Consider the following 16,512-nt stretch of genomic DNA (forward strand, 5'->3'; position numbering starts at 1 on the left):
CTCTCTCAGCAACAAAGTTTAACATGCACTGTTCATTAAAGGTTGTCGGCCAGCTCTGTTATACGGCACTTAAACTCGGGGCCATTATTTTGTAACAACGTCTTTGATAGAAAGGTGTATCTTTCACTTGTCTTATAATATTTACTAGAAATAAGAATCTTTACCTTTTTCAGAAATTGACTCTTCAAAGAATTGTTGAGTGAGTGAGCGAGTTTGGTTTACGCTGCTTTCAGCAATATTCCAGTAATAAAACGGCGAAGCTCACCAGAAATGGGATTCACACAGTGTACCTATATGTGTGGAATCGAACCTGGGTCTTCGGCCTGACGAGCGAACGTTTTAACCACTAGGCTACCCCACCACCCCAAAAATATGTTGGCTTCCTTTGGAGATGTCAGATATTTTGGTTTTGCTAATGACCCGTGAAGATCCGGGTTTGCATTGGTCTTCAGCAACCCATGCTTGTCGTGAGAAGCGACCAACGGGGTAGGGTGGTCAGGCTCGCCGACTTGGTTGACACGTATCATAGTGTGCTAATCGCGTAGATCGATGCTCTTGATGTTGATCACATGATTGTCTGGCCCAGACCCGATTATAGTGGGAAATTGCTGAGAGCAGCGTTTAACAACACACACGCAAAACAGGTTACTTATGAAATTGTATCTGAAGCCGAGAGCCTGTCAAGATCCACAGGTAATGGGGTAGAATTTTAATTTCTACGACATTACTTTCGCCGTCTTTCTGTTCGCTTACTTCACAAAAAAGAGCCGCCATATAGCTGGGATATTGCTGAGTGCGGCGTTAAACAACAAACCAACCACAGCAAGAGAGTGAATGAAGGGGGGTGGCTGCTTCGGTCAGTATTTCGGGGATATTACGGCTATGGACACCAGAAAAATGCCTCATTCATTTAGAGGAATCGAACTCAGCACTTCGCGTGACGAAAGAACGCCTTAATTGACTGACTGACTGAGTTTGGTTTTACGCCGCTTTTAGCAATATTCCAGCAACATCACGGCGGGGGACACCAGAAATAGGCTTCACACATTGTACCCATGTGGGGATTCGAACCCGGGTCTTCGGCGTGACGAGCCAACGCCTTAACCACTAGGCTAGCCCTCCGAGCACTGGTCGTGCAAGGGAGTTTCAGGTTCAACCATATTACTTTCCTCGATCTTCCTGTTGACACTCTTCACAATAACTGAGTTAGTCAGCATGGTTTTCGACGCTTTCCCAATTCCAGGAACACAAAAAGGGTGGTGTAGTGGTTGGAGCGTCCGCCCGGAGAGCGGAAGGTCGCGGGTTCGATCCCCGACCGCGTCATACCAAAGAGACGTTAAAATATGGTACTTGTCGGCTCGGTAAATGGTCTCTGGTCTGAGTGGGGTATTCATGCTTCACTGCGGCATGGTATCTCAGTGGGCTAGCACTATAAATCCAGCTTAAGTCTGGGCTAGTACAAGCAGCCGCACATACACATACACATGCATGCACGCACGTCGTCATATGAGCGAAATATTCTCAAGCACGACGTAAAACCCAATTTCACCTCACCTCACCTCACAAAAGGGTGGCCGTATACATTCGACCTACTTCAGTTGAAACTTTCCTTCCACAAGAAGCTCGTATATCGTACGATATTATAGATATATTGTTGTATGGTACGTCATCAAGAACCCATCCGCATATAACAGCATTCACATGTCTTTTTGATCGCGATAGAAAAAAAGCAACACACCCCCCAAAAAAAAAAAAAAAAAAGAGTAAATAAATAAACTATAAACTAAATAAATACAATAAATAAAAAGCATAATAAACAGGGAAGTTATTTAATAGGCTGGACACTCAGCCGAACGTTATCTATGGCTAATAAAATCACGACTTTGATAACGCGGGTTACTCAGTACAGCATAACAAGCATGGGTAATAAATTGGTGAAACGATCCCTGTTACAACGCTAAAATAAGAATTCCGTGACTGATATTTGATATTTTCTTCATGAAATGATTTCCGCAGTGCGTTTTGGGCCATTCAACTCTACAGTGAAGAACTATGTTATTCATTAATACGATAGATTAAAACGAGTACGCGGCAATTTTGAGAGGATATTCACTGGGGTGAGTGAGTGAGTGAGTTATTATTTAACGTCACATCGGTAATATTGCAACCATATCGTGACGAGAGTGAGGGATATTCACTGGATCGTGAGGGAAGCGCCATTTGATTTTCAGTTAGGGTTTGGGTAAAGTTGAGGTTAACATCAACGTTTTTTTAATGGCTAAGACCTCAAATATTTTGTTCAGCATTAAAAGGTGCTAAATTATTATTTTTTAAAAACGCCGAAAAATGAGTAAATAAGAATGAGGAACTGTATTCACAATTAAGTGGTGTCCACATAAACCATTTCACAATGTTGTCTACCTGTGTTTAGACGTATGGAACCAGGGGAGTCTCCTGTTGGTAACATACGAAGTCTCAATTGGTAAACAGTGCAAACCCTGGAATGCCTTCAGCTTGTGAGGAGTTACCTCCCTGCGATGAGAATGGCGCGGAACACATTGCTATGCCTGTCGATCTTAAAGATGACAGAAGTAATGAATGTGTGTTTCCGATCTGTCCCCAGTCACGCTTAAGCCATACACGTCACAGTGTGTGGATAGTGATTCACGCCATTGTGGAAGATAGGTTATATCCGGTTTTCCGGTTGACGAGAGCATTCCTCTGCTGTGTCGTCATGGACACTAAGACAGAAAGTGACACCCTTGACGAGGGGATCTGAAACCACAGGGGCGTGTCACGCTTAGAAACAGCGTTAGAAAGACATATAGGTATATAGACCCTACCCTAGTATTATATAAAAGGAAAGGGATGTAACGACGGAACCACCCCTTCCTCAATCAAAGTTAGATTTCACCACGTAAACTATTTTTAAGGCCCCGTCGAGACCGACGGATCGAAAGTGAGATGATTTCCCTACAAAATGAGCTATAAATGGTCACAATCGGATCATTATTTCAAAAGTTATACGCCACGACTCACCGAAAACAGCTACCTCCGCAATTCCAAGCCAAAATCATGGATCACCCAAGACAGCGAAAACTCACTTTTTAAATTCGTTTATTAATTCCATCCACGTTGACAGCACCTATGTAGGGCTAGATTCGATCGGCAGCGGCATTCCACGGGTCTAAAAACGTATTGCAATATCTACAAATCATTTCCTCGACAGTAAGCAGGCATTTTCTCCAAAACCATCGGCAATCATACTCACTTGTCGACCATAGATGCTTCACAGTTATAATACATTTTGTCATGATGTATTGTACTGTGAAGCATTTAGAGTCGGGGGTCATCTCAAAAACAATATTATTTTAATAATTAATCCTCGCAAAGACACGAGGGCCTGTGCACAGACCCCCTACTACAGCGACGATATGCAGGCCATGAAATCCGTATAGAGACCACATATTCCCCTACTACATTTTGAGCTGTATAGAGTTCATAAACTCTCTACTATAACGGATGTGTATAGAATCCGTTGACTTCCAACAGATAGATTGTAGAGTTCTAAGACGTACATGGGGATTGGATGTGAAAAAATGACTTTAATCAAACACAGTATCGGCAGCAATTAAAACAAGTTAAGGAGGCCATATTACAAAGTTGCTGAATACCGCTATATAAGGAAGCGATCGTAAAAGAACATCTTCTCTGCTGCTTGAGACGATTTAAAGTGACCCGGTATATTCTACACAAGTATATAATTCTTAAAAGATAATTTAAGAAAAAAACAATGTCTCTGTAAAATATTTTCAGTGTAGAGATATACGAATGAATTGCTACTATTTACATGTAAGTAAGTCAGGGATTGGGTGTGAAACAATGACTCAAATCAAACACAGTATCTGGGGTTTCCATACCATTTTAAAAGGTTGCTGACATACCTAAAGGAAGCGATCGTAAAATAACAACTTCGTGGCCGCGAGACACGATTTAACTTGGCCTAGTTGGGGAGAGATGGTATTGATCGGAATAGCATTCGTCTGTCGCGCAGATCCTGAAACAAACACATCCCAGCTCATGCAAGTATATCATATCTGGCCAATCTAGGAGATTAGCGCATTTTCTGAAAATGAAAAAAGTCTCTTTGCTACTTTTCATCTTTGTTCTTTAAATGATAATTTAACCAAACAGTCTTCTGTAAAATAGTTTCAGTGTAGAAACTAGACTGTAAATATTAGTCTGTCACAAACCGAAACATGAGTCTCATTAACCTGTTCAGACAATGACCTACTTTTCAGCCGATCCAAATTTTCTCGTGTGAAAGTGAAAATAGACATCACAAACAACTAAGGTTACACTGAATTCCATTTCCTTGTTTCATAAGAAAATGGTATTTACAAATGAATTTCAATTTTAAACTTTAATAACATCGTATTTCTATATTTTATGGCGAGGTGTAGTCAGCATGACATTAACTAAGACGTCACATACTGCCCCAATTTGATGAGGTCATAAAATGATTCACAATTCATCAGGCTCATTGGTTACACCTGTTATGTGGTCTTTGTGCGTATTCAGTGTAGTTCTGTAACGCACAATGTGATTGATAGAATATCAAGTCCGTACCAGACCGCCAAACGTTTCTAGCGACAGAGCCTCGTTTTGAGATTTCTACGATTTCCAGGCTTTTGTTTGTCAGTTCTCGCTGTACGACAAAGCACGCTGCACGACGTGTTTGCAAGGATTATAAGGAGCGTAGTGTTGCAATATACAAGTGCTTAGATGTATCAAATAATACTGATCAATATTTATGTATCCAGTAAAATGAATTGGTCTCAAAATCCAGGACTGGTTATTGTACTAAGTTGCGCAATAGGACGGAACCCAGTCAACAGGAAACGAGACTGTTGTGGAATCAATGTTTTGACTTGATGGACAACTTTGAAATCTGAAATGAAAAACCCTTCACATTCTAGTAATTAACAAACGTATTTTATGTTTGATTATTTACCGGCTGGGTCGATAAACATCAATCAAAAATATCACTCTCAGAAACATCTAAAAACAGATTATAGACCCGAGTGTTTATGAGTGAGTGTGTGTACGTGCGTGAGTGCGTGTTAAGACTGTCATGTATTGCTCTGTGACAAGCATTTAGAAGTTGGATCAATAAGAACTTACACCGAAACGTAGCACTCATAAGTTGTTCCTCCATATATTGTAATTCTTCCTCACCATATACTGCCTAACAAACATTCTACGTAACATCGTTTCACGGCCTCCCGCATGTAATTGTGATTCTGATAACTTTGTCGACCCCTCTCTTTCGCTGCCATTCCCCCTCCAACCACCTCCCTCACTTGTACATACAGTGGAGCCCCGCTTATCCGGATCCCAAGTAGCCGGATACCTCGCCTACAGGACGATATTTACATATAACGAAATAAGTACCACATAAAATGTTTCCTGGTTCGGAGAGTGAATTTCAATTACCAGCACTGTCAATCACAAACTATTTTGTCAAACCGACCGGACAGTGACCGCGCTTGAAGTTTGTTTTGCAAGTTTACTGGACAGTGACCGTGTTGATGATGTTTGTTTTGCAATTTATCACGTGGTATCTATCAACATAGGGAACATTATGATGAGGGAGAAGTGTTGATATAATCCTGATGTTAAAATACTGGTTATACAAAGTATTCATTGTATATCTTGACCAATGTAGAGGTAGTTAGGGGAACTGCAGAAAATCCATACACAACCACAATACAGAATAGGACCTGTAAATACTTGTAGGAGCGGGCAAGTACACGTCTAATGGTGCTGCTAATGGAAACATGGGTGGGTTGGTTACATCTAACTGTTTCACAGGGGTTGGGGTGGGGGTGGGGGGTGGGGGGGGTGGTGGTGGTGTTAGGGTATAGCCTTGTGATTAAAGCTTTCGCTCGTCACGCTCGAAGACCCGGGTTCGATTCCAAACATAGGTACAATGTGTGGAACCCATTTCTGGTGTCGACCGCCGTGATATTGCTGGAATATTGCTAAAAGCGGCGTAAATCTAAACTCACTCACTCACTGTTTCACAATGGAAGTCAGTTTTATTTCAGTGGTGAAGACTGGTCAAGATGAACAGTCTCCGTCTAAACAAACACGTTTTTTTTCTGGATTGAAAACTGTAAATCAATGAGCTGCAAGAACTGGAACTACAGAGTCCATTCCTTTTTCATCTAACAACAAATGGCTGAATTATACAGTGTTCATTATTTTGATTCTCGTATGTCATTAGAAACCTACCCGTATTCCTTCTAATAAGCGCCGGGAGTAAAGCAGCTCACTACCAATTTCGGTACTGACACCCAATAAGCGCAAAAGCGCCGGGTCAGGACGTCCGTTGAAAAATAGCGCCCGAGCGCTCATTCGAGGAAATACGGTATTAGAGTTGTAAAACGGGTCAGCTCCTGAAGCTTGGACAAACGTTTATTCGTGACCAACTCGTGTTATTCCGGGACAAGCCGAATAGCGGAGGTTACGGAAAGGGGCGAGTGGTGGCGAATGAAACAGGTTGTTAAACAATGCCGGAAAGCTTCGGTCGTATCGCAAGTTTATCGTACTGAAGCGTATGTAATTGTGACAATTCGTTGGTTTCACATTACTTTTCAACTCGCTAAAATATCCACTGGCATGTTTCCGGTTTGGTCGTATGTTGATCGATAGTGTAAACACTCCAAGGAAAACAAAAATCAAAACAAATATATAGTTTTATGTCGAATATAACTGATCCCAATTGATTTATGAAACAGAGGCCGGGATTAGTTAAATAAATAGCTTCATTTATGTCAACAAGCTCTTGTATAAAGACATCTCACCACCACCGTCCTTCCCGCACATCCCATTCTCACAACTAAACAAAAACATCTCTGATGGAATTGCAACCAAAATAGGACATCAATTATTGACAAGCAGAGGCAAATGGAAGTATGTACTCAGCTATGAACAGTTGTCACTACGTAAATAATTTTCATAACAGCTTTTATTTAGAGTGCATTTACACTATCGATAAACATACGACCAAACCGGAAACATGCAGTGGATATTTTACACACGCTCTGCGCATGCGCACAGCGAGTTGAAAAATAAAGTGAAACCAACGAATGCGTATACAAAAGTGCTTCAGCTATATTTAGAGATATTTATACCCCTTCACCCCCTTTTGGTTCCGCCCCTGGTTCCACATGCATACAGTAAGATGGTTGGTTTTCCGTTTGTTACGTGGTTCCGAACCATGAGAGTGGACCTGTTCGATGTAACTCACGCGATTAGGATGTAAATGTTGGCCAGTAAATGCCTCGGGGAGAGTGCCACGGAAGGAGCCACAATGTGTGTTTGTTCTGTATTTGTATTGGCGTGGAAAAGTACAACATGTTAAGTAAAACATGAAACTTTAGTTATTATTTTTGTTGCCAAAAAAGTCTGGCAGACTGCCACTTGCAGTGCCGTATTGGAGCGTCACAAATCAGTGTTGAGAACCCCCCAACTTCCCATTTTAGAAATTCAGAAGCCAGAGTGGACCGGTAAACCCTAGGGCGCTGCGCTTTACAGCGAGGCCAATTTTGAACGGAACTCCACCGAGCGCCAGGCATCGGGAGCCCCACGCTTATAGAACGTGTACCAAACGGGACAGCTTGACTGGACAGATCAGCCGGAATTTATCAGCGATCAATGTTCAGAAGTGTCAACCAGACACACGCTCCGATAACAGTGGTCTCACTCGCCTATATAAACCGTCCTTTTCTCGCACAATTCTGAAACTTGTGTCTTGATAACTCATTGCGTTATAAAATCAGTTTTGAGGGTGACCTATTGTATAAGCATTCGAATGAGACAGATGATATTGAAAATACAATGTGGTACAATAATAATACTTAGAAAGTGACGTATTGTGTAATTAGAGCGCTGAATATGCACAAAACCGTGATATCTGATTTCCGGACATCTTCGGCAGTTTCCGCTATCTCAAACCGGTGATTAGGCTACAGACGTTACCGCGTGAAAAAAGATCCGGCTACACTTTCAACGCACAAATGAATTCCCTACATAATGTTAATAATTGAGAGAATTACTGTTTCACGAGCTATGATTTGCGGTTTGCGATTCATTACTTGTAGATTGGGATAACTGCTTTGATGATTTAATTCTGTGTATTGATCTTTGAGCCTGTACACATAGCGTGTACATAATAAAGAAAATAGGTCACTTGGGAAGCCAGACTAACATCTAGAGTCTCCTTTACTCATGTGCAGTCTGTGAAATTAAATAAGTGTATATATTTTTTGGTCGTGTAGTTTTATTGTTAGACAGAACATGTATATTGAACTCTACCCGGCATTTTGAACTGTCAGGTTTAGATATGTTTTCAAAGAAATAGATCGGATAGAGGTTAATATAATATACATATACATAACACCTCGTTATGTATTCAGTTTCCGCCTCCGAACGCTGTACGTTGTAACGTATTCATCTGCAGTAACATCGTTCAGGGCACGGGGCAGTGGGGTAGCCTAGTGGTTAAAGCGTTCGCTGGTCACGCCGATGGTCCGGGTTCGATTCAACACATGGGTACAATGTGTGATATACATGTACTTCATCATTACTCATGAAACAGTTTTCCCCGCAGTAACAACACTAATTTGGCATCACACGTCTCCTCCTTCAGGGGGCGGTGGGGTAGCCTAATGGATAAATCATCCGCTCATCACTCTGAAGACCCGGGTTCGATTCCTCATGGGTATTTCTAGTGGATATTAAACAGTTGGAATTAGTGACTGACACTATATACAACTCGCAACTCCTCCTCATAACTCGGGGCGGTGGGGTAGCCTAGTGGTTAAAGCGTTGGTTCGTCACACCGAAGACCCGGGTTCGAATCCCCACATGGATACACTGTGTGAAGCCCATTTCTGGTGTCCCCAGCCGTGATGTTGCTGGAATATTGCTAAAAGCGGCGTAAACCCAAACTCAGTCAGTCAGCCCTCATAACTCACCATTTAGCAAGTTTTGTTTGTTGTTTAACGCCACACCCGGAATATATGGCCGGCGGTCGAGTCTGGACCAGTCGATCCAGTGATCAACAGCGTGAGTATTGATCTAGCCATTGGGATACGATGACAGGGAAGTTCCAGTAGATATTAAACGTTGGTAATTCGTAGCTGACAATATGCTCTACTCATGAATCCTCTTCACGATCGATAAAGCAATACCCTATCACACGTTATTGTAACTATAGGAACAACAAATGAAAAAAAGGGAAACAAATAAACTTACTTTTTATACCCAGCGCAACTCCCCAGGAAGTGTTTATATAAACGCCTTTGTTTGTTAAGTTTCTGTTTGTTTCTTTAAAAACGTTATTATCTGTCATATTGCTTTAGTTTAATAACATAAATTTATAGTCTGTTTGCAGTGAAAACGTACCGATGAATGTAAAAGTAAAACAAATAAAGTGACTTAGGATAAAAGTTGTTTAACAAACGATCATAGTTTCACATGGCTATTATTGGTTTGTATTACAAGGGGTTATGCACATCAAATGAAACACCGAAAACGACAAGGGTTGTTATAAGTTAACGCTCTTCACGTACCGCACGTGCATTTGTTTCACTGTTCGAACTACTGCGCTTACCCCCTTGTAATACAAACCAGTAATAGCGATTTGAATCTATGATCGTTTGTTAAACAACTTTTATCCTAATTTGAATAAGTTTTTGAGATTTAAATGTTCAATTGGCAAGGTAAAATTATGAGGATTCGCAGTCTTAATTTCACTGTATTTGTTTTACCTTTTTGTTTAAAGTGAAATTCATCGGTACGTTTTCACTGCAAACAGACTATAACTCAAGTTAGTCAACTCATCTCCTGTTTCACCTCGGTCAGCTATGTGCCACTAACACCCGCTTCTGTAGGTGTGTTAGACAAGTATTTATCTGTTATAAATCTATATATCTACGATACAACAAATAAACAAATAATGGGGCCTACAACAATGCATATTTCAGGAGCTGAGGCAAACCACTTGACAAATCGCTTTTAGACTCGAGTTGGATTCTTTCTAAATTCCTTTCTAATGTAGACCACAGGTGTGTGTAAACAGAGACATTCTCGGTTACCCGAACTAGGTTGTATGTTGTAATCACCGCCTCTCCCACTTTGTATGGGATGCCGGTTACAGTTATACTCACATTAGCATATCCTACGACCAGGGGGCGGTGGGGTAGCCTAGTGGTTAAGGCGTTCGCTCGTCACGCCAAAGACCCGGGTTCGATTCCCCACACATTGTGTGAAGCCCATTTCTGGTGTCCCCCGCCGTGATATTGCTGGAATATTGCTAAAAGCGGCGTAAAACTAGACTCACTCACTCATTCCTACGACCAGGTTTTTATTTTAAGTGTCAGTCCGACAAATCCCACGGTGGGTATATATCAGTCGCTCGTGTCGCCGAAGACCCGGGTTCGATTCCCCACAAGGGTACAATGCGAAGCTCTGGTGTCGCCCGCCGTGATATTGCCAAATGTGGAGTAAAACTAAACTAACTCACTGACTCTCCACAGAGGATTTCCCTTGCTTGATATCAGCACACAGCTCATAATTTCATGTTTTTGAACCAGAATTAATAGTAAACCAATAATTAGTTAGTAATAAGTCCACACTACATTATCACGACTCACCAATCGATTAGGGCAATAGGGTAGCCGAGTGGTTAAGGTGTTCGCTCGTCACGCTGAAGACCCGGTTCGATTCCCCACATGGGCACAATGTGTTAAGACATTTCTGGTGTCCCCCGCCGTGATATTTCTGGAATATTGCTAAAAGCGGCGTCACTTATCAATCAATCAGTCAATCAATCAATCAGTAAGACAGCCGATCACTTTATTCTCAAAACCACTATAGGGTTTTGGTACATGAGTGAACATTGCAAGAGAATCTTGGATAATATAATTCAACCACATGTCGGAATAGATGACAAACTGGTGGCATAAGAGATTGAGATTGAATGATCAGTTCATGCATTATTTAAAACAGCCTACAGATTAATTACACAAATAATGACATATATTTCTCCATTACTCATGAAACAGTTCTCCTCCGCAGCAACAACACTAATGGCAAAAGCGTTCGCTCGTAACGCTGAAGACCCGGTTCGATTCCCCACATGGGTACAATGTCTGAAGCCCATTTCTGGTGTCCCCCGCCGTGATATTGCTGGAATATTGCTAACAACGGCGTAGAACCATACTCACTCCTTCTCTCATTGTCTCTGTCAGCGCCATGTTAACCTAGAACACACTGATGACAATGTCCAACAGGGTTGGTTGGTTGGTTGGTTGGTTGGTTGTTGTTTAACGCCGCACTCAGCCATTTTCCAGCTACATGGCGACGGTCTGTAAATAATCGAGTCTGGACCAGACAATCCAGTGATCAACAGCAGTGAGCATCGATCTACACAACTGGGATACGATGACATGTGTCAACCAAGTCAGCGAGCCTACCTCCCGATCTAGTTAGTTGCCTCTTACGTTCATCCGGGGGAATATCCACAAACATCACAAAACGATATGGTATTCTGTTTATCTCTGTCGTCAATGACAATAAATGTGATGGTGATCTACAGACTCGTGCCATATATATTCGGACACTTGACGTGTTATTTCTGTGTAGCATAAATAACAGTCATGAAGTGAGTTTAGGATAGATCTTTGTACAATTTGACAGGCAAATTTGAAATCATCTCTGCTCTGCGCACATAATTTCAGTTCAATTTTCCGACCACTATTTAACTAATGACATCACTGTTATCAACTTACGTATAGTTCCACAATGCACAATCCCATAGGCCGCCATGTTAAAGGGGTTCACGGCACTGTACATATGTTGATTAAATTGTTGCCATTCGATAAATAAGCAACGGAAAATCGAACAGAAATTATGTGATTGTAGGTAAGATGATTTCTCACAAATGTGCAAAATTTGACTTGGATCATACTAAAATTAAATTCATGAACATTATTTATACTACGCTAAATTAACATTCAAGTCTATGGAAGTTACGTCAAGTGTCCGAATGGCACGGGTCTGTAGTTGTTCCACAATTTCACTGTCTTCGTGATGCAAATTTGAATGAAAGTTCAATACCGTTGCCAATGGCTGTGAGTCCGTTATCACTATGGTGTCGTCGTCCTCCTCCTCCTACAGGACACCCTCCTCCTTGTCCTCCACATCGTCGTAGTGGTTGCTGTGGCTGTTGCCAACTTCATAAACCAGCTCATGATTGTAAATATGACTGGATGAGACGGCCTTTTATCGCCCCCTGAGGAGTGAGTGAGTTTATTTTTACGCCGCTTTTAGCAATATTTATATCACGGCGGGGGACACCAGAAATGAGCTTCACATATTGTACCCATGTGGGGAATCGAACCCGGATCTTCGGCGTCACGAGCCCCCCCGAGGACAATACGAGTCAACTACCTGTGATGAGATTCTACCTGGTGTTACGATTTCTAATTTGTCACTGTCGCCATTATCCGGACGAATCGACGATTTTGTCACCTCTTTCTCTTTAATAGAAATATTTCTTTTGTCCTCAATTACAAATACGTGAAGTGGTAGGCAGTCTTCCTGGAGGAAGTGTCTTCGCCTACAGCATCTTCAAAGACACCGAAGAAGAGGAAAGACATATACTCATGGAAACAAATAAGGCAACACATGAAAGTACCGGTGTTCCTTTATTCTTTTCCAGGTTTCTTCTCAAGGTATGTATTGCACTGTGAGCGAAATCCTGGAAATAAATAAAGATACATTCGTACTTTCAAGTGTTCCCTTATTTGTTTCTATGAGTATATATGTCAGATGAAATGGTCAACTTGTAAGTTACAATCCAAATTTATCTAAACACATTTACAGTTTTTTATAATAAATTTCCCCAAACCAGTACGTCAGTTTGTGATGGAAAACCAAGGATGGTACACTTTCACCCAGACTCCAAGGACCCGCTCAGGTACACGTCATCAAACGCACAGACGCAAAATTTCAAATGCTTGACCTGTGGATACCAAAGCACACATTCGACAACTGACGACACTCCGTCTCGCATCGACCCTTCTTTAACATTGTCAGTTGTGTAACTCAATACTTGTAGTCATGGAAACCTGTAGTGTGGTATGTTTAAACTACTTTGCCCACTTCTTAATGGGCAGTGAATAGATGTTAAAGTTTAAATAGTGCTCACTGGGCTCTGTTAAAACAATATATTTTAGCTTGATAACTTCAGCAGACCTTTCCAGCTTGATACATGTACTTATCTGCACAAAAAGATCACATTGAAAGAATGTACTTTCTGTATTCATTGACGCAAATGCGTGAAGATATTGCTCTATTCAGTCAGTGCGCCTTCACTTACCTGACACCCCCCGAAGAAATGGGGTAGGTCAAATTCAGTGGAGCTTAAATATAGAGCACAGGCGCAGCATAGACGGGTTATTGCATTGACCGATATCCAATATTCGCCGAGTGGGTAGATCATCAGCGTCAAGGAACTCGATTTTCATATCTGTTGCATGGGACACGCCTCTTGCCAACACTAACTCGGACACAAGCTCTCTCATTTTGCCACCGACCCAACTTCAGCATTACAATGGCAGATACTGGCGCTCGGAAAATGAAACTGTACTGGTTTCCTTATTACCGCTCCGTCCGAAATATCTGGCTGATCAAAGGTGAGTTGACCGTTGTACCCTGTATGTGTAACATTCATGGCAGTTGATTATCAAACTATTGATCTGTGATGTTAGAAATACCGTCACACTACGAGACCTATAGTCATCACATGTGTGTGTGTTGCCCAATTTAATGCAGCAAGCAATTGGTAATTTGAAAAAGTGTGAATGCATTCCAGCTGTCTGGAACGTAGTTGCCATGCTTTGGAAATTCTCAGTACGTTCAGAACGTTCAGAGGGTTAACACATTGTTGAGCAAGATACCATTGATGAACCTACACCTTGTGGAATGATATTAGAAAAGAAAATTGCGTGGAACTAGACTGACTGACTGAGTTTGGTTTTACGCCGCTTTTAGCAATATTCCAGCAACATCACGGCGGGGGACACCAGAAATGGGCTTCACACATAGTACCCATGTGGGGATTCGAACCCGGGGGCGCGTTGTTCAGCAAAAGTTTGCAAGCTTCGCTGCGCTACGCTGCCTGCTTTCCCGTGCAACGGACTGCTGTGTGAGCGCTTCATTCAATATGGCGTCGTCCAATATTAACACATCACCGATACTAGCCACACTTTTGGCACACGAAGCTGCAGAAGATATTCCATGCAATGATTTTGAATTGTATGCGCAACATTAAAAACTTGTCCCTATTGGTCACAGAAGAGCAGACAAGTTTTCTCTGTTACCTTGCAGAATGACATGCCGTAACGCCATTTTGAATGTCGCTCGCTTACGCAGGAAGCACCTCTCTCAGTCGCTGCACGCCGAAGCGCTGCGATGCATGCAGCGAGGCGTTGTTCAGCCAATAGAAGCGCAGCGCTGCACAGCGTATCGGCTAAACAACGCGCCCCCGGTGTTCGGCGTGACGAGCCAAAGCTTTAACCATTAGGCTACCCCACCGCCCCTCTTGGAACTAGAACGTTAGGCATCGTCTGTCTCCAGACTCCAGAGGATAAATATTATAAAGCAATCTAACTCAAGCCTAGTTTGCCTCGTCTCTTAAAAAGATATAATTAATTCTCCCTTTAAGACATTCTGCAGTAGAAATTACTTGTCAACAGTTTTGCCGATCACGCTGGTCAAAGTAAATTGGATATATTTGATTTGTTGGTGAATTATTAAAATAGATTTAAAATATAAACACTCTCACTAACCCACTCTTTTGGGGTCGTGCAGCCATATAATTCGAATAATACTGCCCACATCTTTAACAACCACTCGTTCATTCTGCTTGTCGTAAGAGGCGACTAACGGGATCGGGTGGTCAGGCTCGCTGACTTAGTTGACACATGTAATTGTACCCCAATTGCGTAGATCGGTGCTCATGCAGATAATCACTGGATAGACTGGTCTAGACACGGTTATTTACAGACCGCCGCTAGAATATTACTGAGTGCGGCATAAAACTAAACCCACTCACTCATTCACCCGTTCATTCGTTCATTACATTCGCAGTGATGAGATGACAGTGGTTAACATTGCCGTCATACCTGCTGCTAGTCGTGAGATGCGGAAGAATAGACTCAAGTTGTCGGGCATGTGACTTCGTTGTACCTTTACGAGGATGTACTGTGTTCATTATATCAATCATTGGTTTGTCTGTTACATACATATGCATACAGATAATGTACGAGTCGTAGACATATAGCTAAGATATGCGTAAGTGTAGCCAGCATAATTTTCAACCAAAGAACAGCATGTGCGATGTTTATTTCTCGATATAGTGACATTAAGATTGGTTGTTACAGAACAAAGATACGATGTGAGGATTCGGTTCGACCTTTTCCAAAAGAAAGCAAGTGTTTTTTGTGCATTTTAATTTTTTTTCAAAATAGTTTCTGGAGTTTATTTTGTGTGTAATGAGTTAAATATGATCTTTCGTTGACCAGAGATGGGCGTGGAGAAAGATTTTGAGTTTATCCGCTACAAGCCGAATGATGAAGAAAATCCCGCCGCCGTCGCCGCCTACCGCAGGGACGTTCACCCCCACGGGACTATCCCCGCCCTCGTCGTCCCCGGGGAGGGATCCGTACTGGAGTCAGGGGCCATCAACATGTACCTGGCAGACAGATACAAGAAACTACTGCCCGACCCCAAGTTCCTCAAGGACTATTACGAGTACGTGAAAAGTGTTACGTTATGTTACGTTAATATGTACGTGACAAGCGTCTGGTTCTGTAATGTCACATTCACTATTAGAACCTAGTTAATCATCGGACCCTTGCACAGTTTATTTCATATCAAGTCCGGCGTCACCTATTGTATTATCACAGCTGATTCCTTTCCAGATATGTATTGCACGGTCACTAATTACTGCAGTAAAATGGCTTGTTGCACTATCACGGGTTATTGCAGAATTACAGTTTATTGCAAGATCAAAGCTTACTACATTATCACAGCTTAATCTTTGTTTCTCTTTGCATCGTTATTGCTTGATTACAGCTTAATGTACTGTGGTATGGCTTATTGCACTATCAGGACTAATTGCTCTGTGGTCTCTTGCAAGTTGCATTGTGTTGTGTTACAGCTTCATCCTGTACGGCAGCATGGTTGTCTTATTGCACTATGTTGCGTTGCAGCTTCATTGTTGTCTTATTGCACTACCTTGTGTTACAGCTTCATCAGGTACGGCAACATTGTTGTCTTATTGCACTGTGTTGTGTTACAGCTTCATCATGTACGGCAGCATGGTTGTCTTATTGCACTACCTTGTGTTACAGCTTCATCATGTACGGCAACATT

The 16,512-nt window shown here is 41.9% G+C and overlaps 1 protein-coding gene across 2 annotated transcripts in view; it reads left to right on the forward strand.

Annotated features, from left to right (window-relative positions):
- The first annotated feature begins 13,503 nt into the window (after positions 1-13,503).
- LOC124289365 overlaps positions 13,504-16,512 on the forward strand; it is a 29,418-nt gene continuing 26,409 nt past the window's right edge. The window contains exons 1-2 of one of the 2 annotated variants that reach the window (XM_046725983.1): positions 13,504-13,769; positions 15,660-15,888. In XM_046725983.1, the coding sequence (XP_046581939.1) occupies positions 13,688-13,769; positions 15,660-15,888 (311 nt within the window). In that variant the 5' untranslated portion in view covers positions 13,504-13,687. The remainder of the gene's footprint in view (positions 13,770-15,659; positions 15,889-16,512) is intronic. The other variant, XM_046725982.1, reaches the window with a different exon arrangement.

Source organism: Haliotis rubra, unplaced genomic scaffold, assembly GCF_003918875.1.
Source record: "Haliotis rubra isolate DU_JTF1 unplaced genomic scaffold, ASM391887v1 Scf44, whole genome shotgun sequence".
NCBI classification, from domain to species: Eukaryota; Metazoa; Mollusca; class Gastropoda; order Lepetellida; family Haliotidae; genus Haliotis; species Haliotis rubra.